This window comes from Mugil cephalus, chromosome 17 (assembly GCF_022458985.1).
Source record: "Mugil cephalus isolate CIBA_MC_2020 chromosome 17, CIBA_Mcephalus_1.1, whole genome shotgun sequence".
Taxonomy (NCBI): Eukaryota; Metazoa; Chordata; class Actinopteri; order Mugiliformes; family Mugilidae; genus Mugil; species Mugil cephalus.
Genome location: NC_061786.1, coordinates 10781100 through 10800730, shown reverse-complemented (window position 1 = coordinate 10800730; position 19631 = coordinate 10781100). Strand labels below are relative to the sequence as shown.

Sequence of the window (19631 nt, the reverse complement as noted above, 5' to 3'; positions counted from 1 at the left end):
CACTGTATTATCTCAACATGGTCAATGTATTTACTTCTCCTCTCACTAGTTTTAATGTTGTCGCTGATCAGCATAAGTTTCAGAAATAACCGAGGTGTGAATTTCATCCTGCTCAGATCTCATTTTCAGGTTGTACCTACATGGTTTGAAATTTTGCGATCCTCCACCAATTTTACATTTACCTGTTTTAAACTATCACTGCAATAACCATTTTTATCCTTTGCAGTGGTGCGGAAATAAACAATCTCTTGAATGTAGAATACATAAATTGTAGAACAAAAAAAATCAACTCTGAATCACCAGTAAGAAGAAACATTTTATTCACAGGTACTGTAAAAGTAAAACACAAGCTGCCGTATTATACATTTATACACAGGGTTTGAAAATCCTATACAAAAACAAAGATATTAGAAAATATGGGTTTTGATATGAAATATGACCTCACATATAATCATTTCTTGGAAAAAGGTCTTGGTTTGGTTATATTAATTTCATTTATGAGCCTAACCCCACATTAGAGAAAACTGAAATAGTTGTAAAAAATTAGAATGGTAAAAATGGCGTAGAAATCATTCTAAAAAAATGATTAAAAAAATCTCATGCAGCATCTTCAGAGAGGGCCTGAGAGAGTACATCTTTGTAAAGGAAAGAAAACAACATCATATTTGTCATAGATATAGAAATCAAACACACCCAGATACACCAAAGCCAGTCTGTTTGTCTTAACAATCATTTTCACTGATCATCTTTGCTCTCTCCGTGTCAGCTGTTTGACTCACAAGCACATTCTGGCAGCTACAAAGAGCTGATAACATGATTGATTTTGCTGAACAATACCACGACCATTTGCTCTTATTCACCGCATCCTTTCATCCTTTCATGGGAAACTCACAATTCTTTGCGTGAGACACTAGTTCAATGTTGTTACTTTGAGTGTTTTAAAAAAGGAGTTGAATAGGGACCAAACTGTGTTGTTGCCCTTAAGTCAGTATTGAGGTTCTTTAAGTAGTTGCAGTAAATGTATTGGAATGCATAGAGCCAAGGCTTGGATAAATGACTGTATACGAGGCTGGCAGACTTGTGCTGTCTTATCTGTGCCGCTTTGTTTTATAGTACATAAAAAACCCAGTCCAAACACATTTGGAGAGAAAGTGGACTTACACCGATGAGCGCAGCTATCAGTGTAACCATTCATCATAGGTGAGTGTAGGGAAGGTTGCGTCTCTCGTGGTCACGTGACCACATACTGAGGCACCAGAGAGAATGGCTGAATCAAGAATTTCACTCACTGTCCGTCACAGTGCTCTTCTGATTGATATGTTTTGGCTTAATCTCTCATTTTCAGTGATATAAACATGGGCAAGCACAGCTTGGATAAGCTCTCTGACCACCGCTCTACCTTAGTGCATCCACTGAGACCGATTTTGATCAAGGCAACTGGAGGAAAAAAACATTCACTCTACCTGCAAGCCTTCAGAGGCTAGTTGGCAGGAGATGAGTGACAACAGCAAATGCAGTCCTTGATGAGATAACATAGTCCAGTTTGAAATCCTAGAAAACTACAGAACCAGAGAGTTAACATAAGGCGCAAGAGGCTGAATGAACATGGATAAAATGCTGACTGAGGTTTGAAACAAGAGAAAAGGCAAAGTTTGGGAGCGCAATAACATTAGCTTATTGCTTTTTCTTTTTTTTTCTTTCTTTTTGCCTTGAAAGGATATTTGTACACACCACATATTCATTTAAATACACTATACAATGGAATATAAAATATTTTTTCTCAAAAGCAATATGTTCAGGGTTTTGCTTAGGTACGCTTAAGATACCTGCACCATGTGGAAAATAATGACTCAAAAGAAAAGAGTAAAAAAAGGCACTTCCAGGTGTTGTTCATTGACTTTTGAGTAAGTGATGGCCACTGCTTTGCCGTACTGGCAACAGCATTTGTGCTCACGTTCCGATTCTCCGCCATGTGTTCTCTGCCACAACGAGGCACTGTAGCTGGGTGGTCGTGGTCTCCTCTGTTTTCACGTGAAGATCCACTCTCCATCTCACCTCTGCCTCTTGCTCTTCATTCCAGTGACGTCTATAGACTGACTGCTACATTTCATCTACTTTTGTCTTCTTCTCACCTCCTCTTCCATTTCCACCCCGACTTTCTTTTTGTCCTCAGACTTCGACTTCACGCAGTCCCTCCTGAGTGCCTGGTGTTGACATGCTGATGTCGAAGCAGGTCACCATCATCACACGGGACTTGCATAGGTTGACACAGAACTCTAGCTCCTCTGTGGCCTGAGCCAAAGCCTCCAGGTACTCTGCAGACTCTTTATCCAAATTCTGGTCCACCTCAACTGTGGAAACAGGAAATTAATGTTTGACTGCACAGCTTGCAACCGATCATCCTTTGATGTTGAGTCAATAACTTGCATTAAAAATTAAGTTAGCATTTACTTACACTCTCCTATCCACTTGCTGGGGTCCATCATTAGTCTGGATTTGGTGTCTTCCAGCTCCTCCAACAACACCTCATGCTTTGCCCTCAGTTCCCTCACTTGCTGTTGCCTTCTCTCCAGCATCTTCAGCTTACTGTTAAAATACATCAGACCCTGGGGGGAAAACGAGGATTGCAATGCGCATTAATTTAGCTTCAACAACTCTGAAGCTGTTAAATAAAAACAAGTCGAAAAAGCGGCACAGCGCTAATGTAAAAATGTTACACGTATGTGCTGAAACTGTAATGCAGTCTGTGCTGCTTTTAATTAATAAAATGTCAGTCACAAGGAAAAATGAGCTCACCTTGTCGACATCTTGGAATGGTTGCTAGAGAAACAATTGGGGAAATAATATAAAATATGTTAGCATGTTGAACAAGGCATAAATATGTGTCTATATGAAAAAAATACGCACATATAATATTCTAATGGTAATTTTGAGATGAAATGTGACAGAAATGCAATTAATTACTTGCCACTCATGCAGTGATGGTTGGGAAAAGAAGATTAAATATAATTTTACTAAAAGTAAATCACACTTCCATCTATGGCCAATTCAACATCTTCAAAAAGTCCCTCCTGGGCTGCACCAACTTGTTAACTAAGCAGTTAATGATCCTCAGATATGGAGTCAGCCTTAAAAAGCAATCAGGCAGCCAGTGATGATCAGTAGTGTGAGCTGATGTTTGGCATTCTTTATCCATATCATTTCATGAGCATCTTAGTGTTCATTCATACGCCCTTCCATATCAGTGTCAGCAATAAGCCGAGTCATCGCTCATACCCAAACCAATTAACCCTCATCAGTAATTGCCTCCTGAACTTTTGACATTCTCGAGGATCACTGCCAAAGTAACAAGCTCTGGGAATCTGGACGCAGACACATTTTAACTCAAGGATTTGCCAGTGAGCTGACTGAAGGTCAGACGTCTAGGACATATTATTCCTGTCATGTTCTTTAAAAAGAAACTGGGAAGACGTGAGCTAAGACATTCCCACAACTTAAGTCAGTGTGTCACATCTTGAGCATGTACGGCATCGATGTAGCACATGCAAAAAATTTGCAAGGCTTAGCAAGTGGGATTCACATGAACTCGATCCAGACGTTACATCATCTAAGACAATTTTAGCAAAATGAACCACCATGCAGAACAGGCCAGGAGTGTCCATCTGCTCACCTCTGTGGTTTCCTCCTGACGCCGTCTTTGGAGCCGTTCCACATCATCGATCTCATACACCTTGATCTCAAAGGGCTCCTTCAGTGGGCCAGACATAGGGGGCAAGTCCACCCACTGACCTGCCGTGCCAGCCTTTTTCCCCAGTGATGAGGTGTCTGGCAGAGGTGCCGGGATTAGTCGTCTTCTCTGGAAGCCTAAAATGCCATCACATGCAGGTAGACAAACACCAGTTACTTTGCTGACATGCAACAGCAGTATTTGCAGAGATCTAAGAGAAAATATTTATGAGTCCCACTCTGAGATATAAAGAGATGCTAGGCTTTGCACAGGATGGACAAGCTGTGGTGATTGCATATTTATAAGGCTTTACATTCTGTATATACACAGCCTGAATGAATCCAAAAAGTCAGTGTAACATACATGAATTCAAAGGGTTTTATGCAAGAAAAAAATCCGGACCAGGTCACTATGTTCAGTTTATTTTATCTGATCCTCACACATTTTGAAGTGGTCTTGTTTGAAATATTCATTACCATTGCACACACATACACACACGCATAAAAAAATCTATTCGAGTGTGTGTTGTTTTGTACAAAAAAACACTCTTTGATAGTTGTCTCTGCTATAACCAACATGATATACAGAATATGTACTATTTCTGAATATTACCGATTTCCACTCTGATAATAGTAAAAAAATCCCAAACCCCAAATTAGTTTCTTACCATTTGCTCTTTTCTTGGGATACTTGGAGCACCTTGCTCTTCCTGAAGTAGAAATGCCGCTCTCGCTCATGGAGTCGTGCGCAGAGGAAGCACTGCCAGTGGCTTCACTGTCACGGATCATGCTTTCATATCCGCTGCTGCCACCGCTGTGGTAGAATAGAGCCGTGCGGCCCATAGCTGGAGGCAGTTCCCCGCTCAACACACTGCTGTTGTCGCTGCCATGGCCACTACTGTAGCGTTGAGGCCGCCTAGGTGCCGTGATTTTGCTGTATGGGGAGGGCAGCATGGCAATGGGGGCTTTGTCTTCATTCACATTCACCCCACTGTCATTCCCACTGTCTGAATCTCCTGAACCTCTCACGTGTTTGCCTGATATGTTGCCTGTTGCCAGTTCGCTCACACGACTATTTGCAGCCCTAATAGCCTGCTTTGTGCCCATGATAGTCCCTCTTCCAGGCTTGCTAGTGACGGCAGCAGTGGTCCGAGGGGCTGATGTGCGACCTGACGGAGGGAGGTTGGCATTGGTATTTCTGGTCACAGGAGAGGCCAAAGACTTTGTGGAGGAGCTTAGGCCCTTGGAGCTGTTGGCTGACAATGATCGTGCCTTACTACCATTAATTGTTCCTAATGCTCTGGGATTTACAGAAGCTTTTACTTGACCAGGTTTGCTTATATTTCCTCCACTTGGGGAAGATGGGCAGGTAGCTATAGGAGAGCTGGATGAATTAGGAATACCAAACCTCGGAATAGACTTGCTGGATTTGGTACTGCTGCTCCCCAGACTTGCTCCACTATTCTCCCTACTAAGCGCTGCTCTGGAACCTGATAGAGAGAGGCTTTCACACCTTTCCAGCGACATCTGACTGCCATAATGCTGCCCAGCTTCTCCTCTAGGCCCTCTGGCCTTGAGACTGGAGGTCACTTTGGCTGTGTTGAGGCTGGAGGTTTTATAACTTGTAGAGTCTACTCTGTGGCGTACCTCAAGCTCATCCTCTGATACAGCTGCCCTTGCTCCAGAGGTCCTCCCTGCCTCCCCGTATGCTGACTTTAAGGCACTTTGGGGCAGCAGGGACTTAGTCTTATGGTCAAGACTGGATTTTCTCACTGGAGGGGGAGGAGGTGAGGTGCAGCCAGGTTTAGGGAGATTGCTCGCTTTTTGTGAGTTAGCCTTGTTGTTTTTCCCCAGAGAGGAGAATTTAAGGCTTGTGGTGGATGCAGTGATATCTTGGGTTCCCTTGTAGTCAGCGGAGGAATGGATGACGGGCACTGTTCCCAAGGTGGTAGCACCTCGTCTCAGCTGAGGCATTTTACTGGGTGGATTCTTTGTGGCTGACTTCTCACAGCCATCGACCACCCTCTGCGATGAGGTAGACCCCTGCACCTTAGGTGGGCGAGGTACACTGTTGCTGCTGTTGATGGTTTTGCCAGAAGGGATGCCACTGGGGGGGTTTCTAAGAAATCTGCTGGTGCTGCTGGAGTCAGAAAACTGAGGTTCTGAGTGGCTGACATTGCGCTGCCAAGGATCTTCCTGCTTAACCTCTTGCCTTGGTGGCTCTCTACTACCGCTGCTGCTGCTACTACTATGAGAGATGGATGAGGTAGGTTTAATCTTCCTTGGAAGACTAGAGTGGACTATGGAGGGGCCTTGTGGAAGAGGGGATGAGCTGAGTGAGTGAGCTTTTGTTATTTTAGATGTGAATCTAAGGGAGCCTTTTGCCAATTCTGGTGAAGGGGGACACTTTGTCAATGACACTTTGCTTGAGGCAGCACTATCGCTGTCTAGTTCAGAAAAACTAAATCCGCTGTCATTTAAGGAGTTCTTGGCATCTCTCGGAGAGGATACACAATGAAACATGTCCAGGGAATCAAAATAAAAGGTGGCTTCTGGTCCCATGTGTTTTGCCTGTGGAAGGAAGACATCCGTAGAATGAGCCCCTTCACTTTCCAAGGTGCAGACACTAACTTCACTCAGCCAAGAACTGATAGATGAACCCCTGCTGTCTATACACTCCGTTGCTCCCTCCTGAAGGGGTGTAACCACTGTAACGTTCACCTCTGATCCACCCATGGCTGATGTGTAGGCATCAAATTCATCGTTGATGCTGCTAATGATACTGACAGGTCGGGAACCAGAAGCCAGGGCCTGAAGAGAGCAGTCACTGTTAAAGCTGATAATGCTTGATGGCCGACCCTTATCTACTATACTGCCAATTGACAGCTCCTCCACCACAGTGAACACCAACTCATCCTCTCCATTTAACTCCACGGGCTGCTGCAGGGTGACAGTAGCTCTGAGGATATCCCGATCCAAACATCTTTCCCTTAAGGTGGAGCGCACCTGGCACACCTCCACTGGACCTCTTATGAAGGGAGAAGTGCAAGGGTCTCTTCTTTTCACTGCTTGGTGACTCATTCCCACAGGTGGCATTCGAGTACTGGATCTTTCTTCGTGGTCTGCATTTTCTCTCTGCTGTGTAGGAGGTGGGGCCGGCTTTGGCAAGGCTTTCTTGTTGAAGTAGACCTTCTCCCTCACCACAGGCTCAGAGCTTGGCGCTGCCTGCTTATTTGTACAAACTTGGCTTTCAGAAACCAAGGCCTTCTCACCATCAGCACTGGTTCTGCATATATTATGAACACTCTCTGATGATATCCTTTCTGCAGGTAACCCCTTGGCATTGTCCACTTTAGATTTAGTGTTGGGACTGCAGGACGGTTGTGTGGGGACAGATTTAGGAGACTGATTAAGTGAGATGCCCTCTTGGTTGTGAGAAACATTTGCAACAGTCTTTGGTGAAACCGAGCCTTGGCTCTCCTTAGATTTGTCGATCTTAGGGCTACCCTGGGATCGCTTGCCCTCTCCAACAAATGCATTTGGTTCTTCACTGCCATCTATACACTCCAGCCTCTCCTGCAGCTCAGCAAACGTGTTGCATTTAAAGAACTGGTCTCTGTCCAGAGGGCCCTCTTTTACAGTCTTCTTCTTGTTCAGAGATGGGATGATTGGAACAAAGGCCGGTGGACCTTCATTGTCACTAAGCTCTCTGTCTGAGATCGCTGTTCCCCCAGGCCCCACGTAAATAACAGTATCACATGACTGTTCACTACTTGAGGAGTAGTCCGGGTCACTGAGCAGGGAGGGAAGGTCCGGGTCCAGGGCTACTGTCCGAGGGTGAAAGGGCCTGAGGTGGGGTGGCCGGCGGATCCTCCCTTCCTCACAGGAACTTTCCCCTCCAGATGAACTGGATGCATACTGCACAGCAGGGTTAAAGCAGAAAAAGTCATTTGTTTCTTTAACATTTGAAAATTATGTCATCAAGTGTTGGCAGTAATATGGTTTTATCTTTCTGAAATATTAATGTAGCTATCTTTCCATTTAACAAATCCATTTAGCTCTTTTCATTTATTGTAGATTTACATGTTAACAACTTCATAGTAAAAATCAATCTTAATATTAATTTATATGATGTTACAAGTCAATATTTATCTAAAAGATAAGAGTGCATATCAATGCTCAGACAGAAATGAATTTGCCATTAATGCAAATTGCTCTGTGTGGACAGCATTACAATCGTGACTGGGACCAATACCAGATTAAAACATGCTGTCATTTCACCTAATTATCCGGAACATATATTTCCTTAATGCAACGGAATACATTACACACTTCCTTGGGCCATAGTATTGATTACATGATTATGCGTTGAGGAGCTGACAAAAACTAGTTCTGCACAGGAATTCACACATTAATTTTCTTAATTTCTAAAAAATGACAAGGTTAAGACACATATAAGGATTTATTTCATGGCAAGACTCATGATTAATATAATCAAAGTTTCACATGCAAATTAGATGTGTAGTAGCCATAATAGTGACATGTAAATGTATATGTGTTTAGTAACATTTATCAGTTATCAGTGTACCTTAGATTTCTTCTTCCTCATGCGGTGGATGCGGGACGCCAGCTGGATAGTGGTGAGGGAGTCGGCATAGTTGGCCGGGGAATCAGAGATGTGGGCAATCATGGTGGTTCTGCAGTTGATGTTTCCAAGGGACTCTCTCAACAACATCGTCAGTTTGCTGTCCCTACAGGGTACAGTTACATAGTTATTAGCGAACACTACAGAGATATTTTAAAATGACAACAGAGGTAGCCGGCAAGTCCCCAGGGGGAGCTGTGAATTCTCTGAACTGAAAAACACACCCAAATGAGAAGTCATTAATCTTTTCGCTTGAATGACTATGATATGATCTTGTGCAACACCAGTGAAAGCTATTATACGAGGTTAACTAAACAAACTAAATAAATAGTCATCCGGCAAACCTGCAGGGTTGACAACACATGCAGTGACTCGCCTGAAACACTTAACATATAGATAAGATTTGTCGGAAGCTGAAACACAGTAAACTAACAGTGAAACAAATGGTGGGTTTCTTACCTGTAAGGTACGTGTTTTGCTCCATTTGCTAAAGCCATTATGACGTTTCCCAGTGCGTTCAGGGACAGACACAAGCCTCCCCCTCCTTCTCTGCTTTTACTCAGGACCTTTTCACAGCTCCCCAAGTCGATGAGGTGCAACCGGCTCCGTCCTCCCGACACTGCGCCAACAACGGAAGAAGAACCAGGTGAGACCGACACAGACACTCCCTCTCTGAAGTTAGTTCCTCACACACAGTGTTGTGAGGGCAGGAGTGGCACAGCTCTCTCTCTCTGAGCTGTCTGGTTTTTGTATGAGTAAGATTCCCACACTGAAGGGATTCAAATTGGAGCCAGACTGGTAGACTCCCACCAGATGTGTAACTCATGGTAACAATAAGTCCTTGGGTTAGAGACATAAAAACGAAGGAATTCACTGACAATCAGAAACACAGTCCCCTTATAATGGTTTAAAATGCAGACGGAGCAAATTGTCTATCATTGTAAAAGTCATAGAGTTATGACACTGCTACATGGGTGACTGATCTAAATCCTACAATGGCAGCCAAATATTAAACTTCTGTCAGTACACTTCAAACCTTCACTTGCTCTAATCTCATTCAGAAGCACTATGGACTCCACATATTGATTCAGCCGCTTGCACACAGTTCACTTTATAACTCTGTGCTACCAGAGTGTGGCGGCAATTTGTAGGATCACCTTTACAGAGAAGTATAAAGGCAGCAATACTAACTTCCGCCTTTGCCACTTTTCTCCATGCGGTATTGGTAAATGTGCAGTGTGAACAGCATGTGGGAGTTGCGTCGCTCGTCCTCATCAGCATTCGGTCTGCTGGTGCTGCGTGCCGCGATGGCTGCATCCAGGAAAAAGGCAGCTTTCTCTGCAGTCGGGGCGCGAAGCTCGCTCTGATTCTGGAGCTGCAGGGGTGGGAAGGAAGAGACCGAAAACACGGTTAGGGTGGGCAAAAGAGACCACATAGGGCTTGAGAAAGATGGATAGATGGGGGGAAAAGATCCTGGGGAAGGGAAGTGAGTGAGGAGAGCCGGTTAATTGGACCCCAGCACACATTTCTTGCCCATTAGATTGGGTCTCGGGGGGTATTAAAGCAGCAGATATGCACACAGAGGGAGGAGGATTAGAAGGGGTAATAGTGGAGCAGAAGGCAGGGACACTTCCCTCACAATGATGTGATGATGGTAGTGCTGGGATACCGAAAGAAAAGAGGAGGTAGAAGAGAAAGGAGGCGGGGGGCATCATGAAGGGAGCCCACGCGTGGCTTCTGAGAGGAAGAGCAAGAAGGAGCTTCACAGAACTGCAGAGCCTTTGAAGTCAGAGTCCATACATATCCCCCAAAAAACAATATCTGACAGCAGCACCTGTGAGTGCCTCCAAACCTACAGCACTCCACCATCCCCCAATAATACTACTATTGTGCTACAGATGGCTAACAATAACACCAGGATAATAGATGCTGATGGATGCCGACAGTAGAGTCAATATAAAGGTAAGAAGAAAGCCATCAATACCACAGACGGGGTTTGCTGGAAAGATGTCAGGAGCAGGTAGGTTAGAGCGAGACTGACTAGAAAGTCCAGGGAGATAAAAACACACGCAAACACACATGCATGCACACGCACGAGAAGTTTAAATATCTCAGGGAGAAGGAGGAGGTAGATCATAGACAGAAAAAGATCAATACTCAGGCAGACTAATACTTCATAACCCAAGGGAGAATGAAAGGATCAGGGAACAAAGAAAAAGCAGAGAGATGGAATGCTTCTCACCTGAGTGCCACAGATGGGATCCTCTCTGAGGTGGATTCCCGGAGACTGGCCTTCCTGCAGGCTGCCTGTTGACACCTCAGACAGCAAGTCCTTCAGCTCCTCATCTTTTCCAAAGATTTCCACAGCAGACACGCGGACTGAGAAGCGCGTACCCGTCTTCTCCTTGCGCTCATTGATGAGCTTGAAGAGCCAGGAAATGGCACAGGGCACAATGCCTAGACTCTGAGTGGAGCTGTCTTTGCCAATCATGGTGTATGTCTTGCCTGGGGATGTGTGAAAGGGAGAGGGTGGGGGATAGAAAATGGAAATATTGTGTCTCGAAGCGGGCTACACACACACACACTATATGTTCAAACTAAAATTTCTTCTTTCATCAAGCTGTCTGGGATGGCCGGGAAGTTCACAAAGAAATAGGCACTGACGCTGGATATTTTCAGAGGGTTATTGTTTTAAACAAGTGCTTATGAAAAAAATTAATAATGGCTGATGTGGGGGATCGGAGGTAATATACAGTACATGCCAAATAAAAATCAAAAGCTAATCCAAAGGACCTATTCCAGAAGCAGTCATTCTGTGGAGAATTGTAGCTTGTGAAAACGGCAAACCTTTCAGCCTAAGAGCACTGGGCAGTCCAATTACTAAGATTTTAATTACAGACTGAGCTCTGAAGCTTTGGTGCAGCACTATGCCCCTCACCCCCACTTCAAACTCCTACCCATTCCTTTTCCTCCAATCTCCCATTCCTTGACTCACCCCAGTGCACAGCTAAGCCAATTGCGGACATCAAGTGTAGCTAACAAAGAGCAATGAGAGTTTTATTTGGCTATCAAAGGCACTTGTCTAATCTGCTGCCAGTGGAGGAGTTACCGAGCTTGACTTGGCCGAAACAGAAGATGCAGCCGTCTGCACCGTTCACCACGGACTGGATGACCTCGGCTACCGTCCCTGAGCACACCTCAACCTGTGAAAAACGTAAAGAGACAGCCCCCTCACAGTCAATTTACAATCTGTGGAATCCTGAAAAAAAAAAAAAAAGGCATGCTGGGAACAATGAATCCAAAATTATATCGTATAAGCTAAACAGTTATTCGGCATCGGTTACACCAAATCATATTAACGGTTTCTGTATTTTTCACCACTCATGTGTCTGTGTGTGTGTGTGTGTGTGTGTGTGTGTGTGTGTGTGTGTGTGTGTGTGTGTGTGTGTGTGCTGAAATGCGTGGCTTGTTTTTGCACAGCATGGGTCCTCTGGGGCAAGGCTTCTGCAGCACTGGCCTCTTCCCATACATCACACGGCAAACAAGACCTCTAACAGCAGAACAGCTTGCTGTTACAGTTAGCCACCAGCAGTGCTGTCCCAGCGGCACAATCTAGCAGCTTGGCCTCAGCTCTGCAGCAGAAACATTTAGGCCGCAGCTCTCAGCTTAGGAAAATAACTGCTCGAAGTAGGTGGTAGGATAGAAGATCTGAGGTTCTCACTGCAGTCCTACACCAGCGATGGTAATCCCTTCTGCTCTTATAGCTATTTTGAGTTTGCAGCACGCTGGGTGGATGCATAAAATACTTGACCTCATATCTTAAGGAAATTTTGCCACAAGCATTTATTCCATTAAAAGACCGTGGTGTGGAGAGAGCATAACTCGTCCGTTCCTAAGTCAGCACAGTAAACATGTATCTGACCTTTGTCCTTTGTCAGGGGGTATGCCCGCTGTGTGCTGCACAGGGCCGAGGTTAGATATAGCTGTTGTATGAAAGGTTAGATATAAGTGGAGTGGATTCAAATCATTCCTCAGAAGGCTTAAAAGGCCCAGCTGTTCGGTACACACTGGTAAGAATGCCCCCTGACCCAAGACAGGCATTTTTTCTCTAAGCCCCCAGGCCACACCCTGGGAGGATAAAGATGTCCCCTTGCCCTTGAGAGGCTGAATTCCCACACAACACCTTCAAAAAAAAAAATAAAAAAAGACATTCATACACACACACACAGGCCCTTACTTGAGAGGCATCCTGGGTAAAAACAGCATCGAAGGCGAATATCTTTGGGACGGCCACAGTGGCGGATCTCCTGTGCCCTGAACCGGAGTGTGGGCTGGACGCGGGGTCGTAGAGGGTCAGCTGCTTCTTTCTGCTGTCTACTTTCAAGAAGGACTGAGACTCTGAGGAGTCTGCAGCCTCCAGAGACGGACAGATACGCATCATGACTTTCACCTAAAACCACAGAGTGACACAGATAAGCAGGGAGAGAGAATAAAAAGGCTGGATTAGAAGGTCAGAAAACACGGAACGAGACAAATGGGCAGACGGACTCAGCAGAGGGGACCTACGAATGCATTTTCAGGTTCAGCAGAGAGAAGGCAAAATAACAGACTAAGCACAGACGGACGCCCTTTCCTTGCAGTATTTTCCGTGAGGAGAAACGCATGCATTCATTCGGCGCAGTTGAGAGCGCCCTTCACCTTTATTCATTAACATCACATCCACTGTGTCAGGGCTGATGGACATCGAAGGTTACCATGGAAACACTGGCATCGACTCGATGGGTCAACACATTTTCTAATGGTGTTGGTAAAAGGCAGCAAGGTGACTATTGAAAGTCATGGCTGAAAACGGTGGAAGCTGATGTGTGTGAAGCGCCCTGCTGGGGGATTATCCCACAGGAGGTTGTTTTTCTGGACCAGGAGCGGCTCACCAGCGTGGGATTGCAGGAGCATATGGCCCCCGCTCAGCTCATCCCACCTACTCACTCTCCTCCCTTTTCCTCTCCTTCCCCTCTATTGCCTAGAAAAAAGAAAAAAAACCACCAGCTCCACTTTAGGGAGCTTGACACCCACCCTGTTGCATTCTGGGGCTTGACATTCATGACGTGAGCTTACCGTCTTAACACATTCCACAGATAATTGTACAGTTCATCGTGCCCGCATGCTACACTAAATGGGAAGCCATCTTACATCTACAGTAAATCTGATGATTCAGCACTGCTCTGACAAGCCCATTCACGTCTAATGTTATCGCCGTGGTTACAGGGAGTGAAATCATTCTGCCACTTAAACAGCACAAAGAAATGTTACAGTTTCCTGCCAGATGCAGCGCATGTGTGTGTGCGTGTGGTTTTGCCTTTGCATGTCAGGCTACACGACACCACCGTTTACAATCAGCTTCTTTAGAAATTCTGACAACGCTACATTGCTTTACAATCTGTTGGTCAGATATGCGCCACCTCTATTTCTCTGAGGGCGCTGGGAAAATGTATATGCGGGGGACACAAGCGACTCTTGGGATATGTTTAGCAGAAGTGTTTGCTGTCGTTGTCAACTCCCAGAGTGCCGAGTGTTACGCCTAGCATTATTTCAACTGAACAGTTTCTATATGCTCCGGTTTGTTCTTATAGGGAACTTGATCCTGAGCCATTTCAAAGCTCCATGAAAAAGTACCTGTGATGCCTCTCAGGCATGGAAACAAAAACCTTAAAACACAGCTAACTCCCTTCCCTTTTTTTTTTGCTCAACCTGGGACTCGCCACCATCTTCACGCCCACACAAAAGGTCCATTCTTCCCCTGGCTAGTGTATAAATATTGCTACAGAGATAGGCTCCAGCACTCTGAAACAATGTGGCTGGAAATCCCTTTCTTTCAGCGAGTGAATTCATCTTGGATTTCACGGGGTGAGTGCAAACTCTCTTCATACTCCGTAGGGGGCTGTTATCGTGACTGACATGTGCATATGTTGAGTAAATTACACTTAAACTGGGCTTCAACATATGACTGCTGTGTGTCTGTCTACCAGACAGAGGCTACCAGTCGAGCTCAGTTTTATTTATGTTGGCAGAGATCAGACACCAGAGGCCGCAGAGGATTGACTACAGTATTTTCACACCTCAGACTCCGTGCTAATGGCCTGTGTTTCCCCTGTCCCTTGATCCCCCACAAAATCCATTAGTGGAGCTTGGCATTACTCCATCCACTCAACTGTCTCTACCTGCGAGGGCTGCGTCTAGGTCAGAAGTAGAGAAGTGGAAGTGACCTACATACGCGTGATGGAAACAAGACATTGACCCAAGGTAGGATTAATGTAAAACACATGCAGGCCAGCGTTAAAACCGTGACGGCTTGGGGCTATGGTATTTTAACTGTGATTCCATGAGCAAAAGAGAGGCAGGAACAAAGAAACAGAAAAACCACATTTCGTGTTATACTAAGAAGACCTTAAACATGTCGTGATAAGTTTGGAGCAACATCAATATATCATAAATCCTTATTTCCCCTTTGAATGACCCCCTTTAACTGCACAGATGTACAGTATGTGCCAGGTGTAGGCTTGAGGAGGCTCGTTAATGACACAGGTTTTTTATGAAGTCCGCATGTCAATGGGTGATTTACAATATGTGGCAAAATTTCAACCGTCTGGATACCTGGCAGCAGAAGCGAGCGCTTCCTATCCAGGTGGGATCTAATCTTGTTAGGGGACTTCTTCTGCTTTATAAATACAGGACGCCAGCTCAGACAAACAATACCCAATAAACCACAAAGGAAGAGCGATGTGTTTGTACAGCTTTGTTTAATGACCGCCCTATCGCTGCCCGTCTGACGTTAGGCTCCGCGCGCTGTACCTAAAAAGGAATTAGAAATCCTGCTGTTAACGTGAGCGCAGATTTGTGAATTAGTGTCTTTCTGTGTTCAGAGAGAGGAATGCTTGTCTCACAAACTGACTGAATTCATGGCATTCCAGCAGGCTTATCTGACTGAATCTGTACGGACTGAGCCAGACGGCACGCTGCCTGCGGACCAGTCTGTCGCCACTCACCCTTTTAAACGGGTCTGTGTATATCCGTGCATGTGTGTGTGTGTATGTGGGGGTTTCTATAGGGGCAGGGTTAAGGACGACGGGGAGTGGTGTCTTCCACGAGAAGACTTTGTGTATCCGTTGTGTTGTGTCTGTGCATTCTGAGGATTAGGAGCATCTGTGCCCCTAAGTCTTTTGTGCATTTGCTGCTATGCGTCTGTTCTCACCTTTCCCATCCCTGGGTTCTCTTTCACTTTGGACACGGCTCGGAGCAGGCATGGTGGGGCCGGGGGCGGCGAGACCTGCAGGATGCCGCTGAAGTTGGTCGGGTAGATGGAGGGCTCCTGTGGGTGGAGCAGCGAGGGCTGATGTTTCTTCCGTTTGGAGGACAGATTCAGCTTCTGAGCTGCCCTGGAAAAGGAAAAAAAAAAAAAACACGTTGAAAGTCTAGCTTCCACTCCAGGAAGTTTATACAGCTTGATCCCTGTGATCTGGCGACGTTTTCTTCCAGTGAGGCACCCAATTAAGAGCTTATTGTCTTGATAGCTGACAAAAACACATGCTGATACTAAAGCATCTCCTTTTTTTTGCAAAGCTCAAAAGGAACGCTGCACCGTGCTTCTGCTACCAGCCATCCTCCACTCTAGAAAGGCAGTGCAGTTCTTCATATTTTCTTAATGCAGAAACAATGACATCGTAACACAAACGATTACCAGACCTTTTCTGTCAAGGACCAAACACAGGCTGCCATGGCAGGCAGACACCATAAATACATGCACTTACGTTAAAGCTGTCATGGACATGACAGGTGAGGATCATTGAAACTCTACCCTCTGGGATGCAGTCATGTCCATTCACACAAACGGTAAGCAGTTATGAGCAAGAACGTTGGCCCATTGTTTATGCAAAAGCTGGAACTTTAAGGCGACCTGGCAGGAAGGTAAAATCAATGCTCCTCTTTTCTGAAATGATGTCTAGGTGGAAACAAAGCAACTCTACTACTGTAACCGAATCCCATCTTTTTGACAGCGCTCTAATTAAAATCCACTATCATCCTGGCCTCTTGTCTCCCAGCGTCAGCGCTAAGGAGAGGATAGATACGCCAACTGAGTCTGGCATATGCGACCCTTCCCGTCTAAACTCCTGAAACTCGGGACGGCAGCAATATCTCTGCCAGGTCTGCGGGGAATCTGGCCAGACCGAGAGTGGTTCCAGGTATGGCATTGCCCCGGATCAGCTAACACGCCCGCACACACAGCTCATGCAGCAATTCAAGGTCAGCGAGGGAAGTAATACCCCGAGGAAATTCAAATGCACTCAAATGGTTTTCACTCGAGCAGTCAGATTTCAAAGGAGATGCAGGGGAAGACAAAGCGCTCGCTTGTCAACATGAAGGAAAGAGTGGCACAGAAAATGAAAGAAAATTGGAATCAAAGATGGGAAATCTGCACGGCAAGGGATTTGGGGAGAGGTAAGAGCACGTGAAAAAGAGACAAGGCAAGAAGATCAGAGTGTGTCCTGGTGAGCAGCCTAAGAGGGCAGCCTCAGCTCATTAGTCCTGTTCTGGGCTCCTCTGGACAAGACTGGGTGGGCTACTGCCAAAAACACAACCCCCTCCACTTCCCCTTTCCCCAACGTCCTGGAGTGACAACCAGCCCCCCACCACCACCACCTCCCCACCTTGTTCTCAACGCTCCCCTCTTCACTGTACACCCCCTGCAGCGACAGCCCCAGAGCACAATCAGGGAACACACTGCTGGCTGATGGAATAATTATTGCATCCAAGAAGGCTACAGGAGAAGGCTCTCCCCAGGGAACTGCCTACGTGTGATAGCATGCGAGACGGATCGTGTGACTGAAAGGAAAAAAATTAGATGGAATAGATGAATGCGAGATGGAGGGAAAGAAAGGAGAAACTACACCAGAGCACACGTGGCTGTGTGCGACCCCGTGCACGTGTGGGCTCGCGAGCGGCGCTGCTTTATGAGAGGTATCCGCAGCACATTCATTCAAGACAAATCTGCCCCGTTTCACTGTCTCTCACTGCTCCTCTCACCTCATTCTGTCTCTCTTCTTCCAGCGAAGACATAAATCAAGCATCACTCAGACACCACGGAGGACATAAAAAGGTGCTCTACTGATTTATAATTGCCATTGAGGGGTCGTCACAACCAAAAGCTCAGTTTGTAACCTTGAGGTTTAATTCATGCTGCATAATGACGACCAGGGCACATGTGTTCTTGAAGGGAGGTGAGAAATAAAGGATTATTATGCTGTTTTTTTTTCACCCCCACAACAAGCGCAGGTACAGGGAAATTAATTGCTTCTCTCTTTCGCTCCCTCCCTCCTTCTCTCTTCCTCTCTCTCTCTCTCTCTCTCTGCCTCACCCAAGTATATGATCAGCCACAGGAAAAAAAAAAAAAACGCAGTGAGGAAAGGCTCAGATTTCTTTGCCTACAACAGCTTGTCCACCTGTTCACCCTCAGTCTCTATGCTAATGAAGCTGTTTCTCCACACAACTTGCTCTAAATGATCAAAGGAGAATCTGAGCGCCTGGTGAAGCAAAGTCTAACATCTGCCAATTTTAAGTTTGTGCAAAAAAAAAAAAAAAAAGATATACGCATACTGCACGTGTTCTGCCGTTTGCTTCAAAACAAGTGGTTTGTTTCAACATGCACCAGTGAAAACATGCTGCAGTGGTGTACTTACAGCTCTTTCCAATCCATTATCTAGTTTATGCTCATAGTCAAAAAACAGGCAACTGATAGAGTTCAACTTTGCGGTCCATGTCTGCGGTGTCACTGCTCTCCATTATTCGCACATTTGATATGCCGGCGCGGTCACAGAGGACGGAGCGAGGCGGGGTTGCTCTCTGGTCACGGGCGCTGGAGTCCTCTTTGCTCCGATCGCAATCATCGAGGTTCCACTTGATTTCACAGAGGTTTGTAGGGAGATGGGGGGGCGGAGGGACGATGAGGGGGAGGAGGAGGTGGAGGAGGAGAAGGAGGAGGAGGAGGCGTGGGCGACATAGTAACTAAATGGAGCAAGCACCAAGTGGGGCAGATTGGATGAGTGTCCTGCAGGAAAAGCGGTAGGTGCACCGTGACAGGGTGCAGGTAATCCAGAGTTTCTTAAGAGGAGGCAAAGTCAGGATGAAAAGGACAACCCTGCCTACTCACATGCCACAAAGGCATCTCCAACTCCTTCCACGTCTCTAACCAGGAAAAGTTCCAGCTTCAGTTCAGAGATGCGTCTTGAAAACAGCCGGCTCTTCAGCTCAGTTTTCCACTCCTGATTCTTCATTCATCCCACAGGCAGCATGGCTTTCCCCTCATTCAGTTAATCCACTGCGCTGCATCTGCTCTGAGTGGCTCTGGATCCTGGTGGCCACGATCTTCCCAGAGCCTCTGCGGCTCACAGGCAGAAGGAGAGAATCCGCGCACTTGGCTCTGCTGAAAGATTTCCTCGGGTAGCTGAGAACGAGGAGAATTCCTACCCCTGTTCCGCTTCTCGGCCCTTCTCCTTGCTATCGGAGAAATTCTGGCAGCTGTCCTGCCGCGTCTCGCTCTCTCCCTGCCTCTCTCTCTCTCTCGCACACACACACACACACGCACACACACACACCCTCCTCTCTTCCAGCCCACCTCTCTCTCCCTCTCTCTTTCTTTTCACAGCCCAGCCCCTTTTCCCTCCGACTGCCAGACGAGGTGTCAGCGCTCGATTGCTGGCTGCTTGCGGCGCAATTTGCGAGTACTCACACACACACGCACACACTGTCTCACATACAACCCCCTGCGCAAGCACACACACACACGCGCAAGCACCCCACCACACGTCACATGAATACTTAATGCATACAGGAGCCCTCTCTTCTTTTAGGGTCCCACACTTCAAACAGATTTTGTTAGTACGCCTACAGTGCATGCATGCAAGAGCACCAGTGTGTGTGTGTGTGTGTGCGGATACGCTTCTGCACATTTTTTGTTTTTTTTGTCATTGTTGAAGGATGCAATTAGCCTGAAGAATGAGAGCGTTATTAATCAGGAGGAGCGACACGCCGATAAGGAAGGATATACTCAGGAGATGGATTGCTTGAATGACTGATGGTCTGACTCAGTTGTGGAAAGGAAAAGAGAAAGAGTGCGAGCGAGGGAGAGGACAGACAATGAACAGATGACACGTTAGAAAGGCAGATTTATGCCGGCCAGTGGGAGAGAGTGCATTCAGTCAATGGTCAA

At 46.1% G+C, this 19631-nt stretch overlaps 1 protein-coding gene across 3 annotated transcripts in view; it reads right to left on the bottom strand.

Annotated features, from left to right (window-relative positions):
* Window positions 1-303: 303 nt before the first annotated feature.
* The window catches only part of kif26ab (kinesin family member 26Ab), a 63535-nt gene continuing 44207 nt past the window's right edge, over window positions 304-19631 (bottom strand). For 2 of the 3 annotated variants that reach the window (XM_047610975.1, XM_047610976.1), the window contains exons 5-16: window positions 15621-15804; window positions 12609-12821; window positions 11481-11574; window positions 10614-10876; window positions 9563-9746; window positions 8831-8990; window positions 8315-8477; window positions 4395-7644; window positions 3671-3864; window positions 2797-2820; window positions 2456-2606; window positions 304-2351 (exon numbers count right to left, since the gene is read on the bottom strand). In XM_047610975.1, the coding sequence (XP_047466931.1) occupies window positions 2170-2351; window positions 2456-2606; window positions 2797-2820; window positions 3671-3864; window positions 4395-7644; window positions 8315-8477; window positions 8831-8990; window positions 9563-9746; window positions 10614-10876; window positions 11481-11574; window positions 12609-12821; window positions 15621-15804 (5062 nt within the window). In that variant the 3' untranslated portion in view covers window positions 304-2169. Of the gene's footprint in view, window positions 2352-2455; window positions 2607-2796; window positions 2821-3670; window positions 3865-4394; window positions 7645-8314; window positions 8478-8830; window positions 8991-9562; window positions 9747-10613; window positions 10877-11480; window positions 11575-12608; window positions 12822-15620; window positions 15805-18102; window positions 19041-19631 lie in introns of those variants that run through there. The other variant, XM_047610977.1, reaches the window with a different exon arrangement.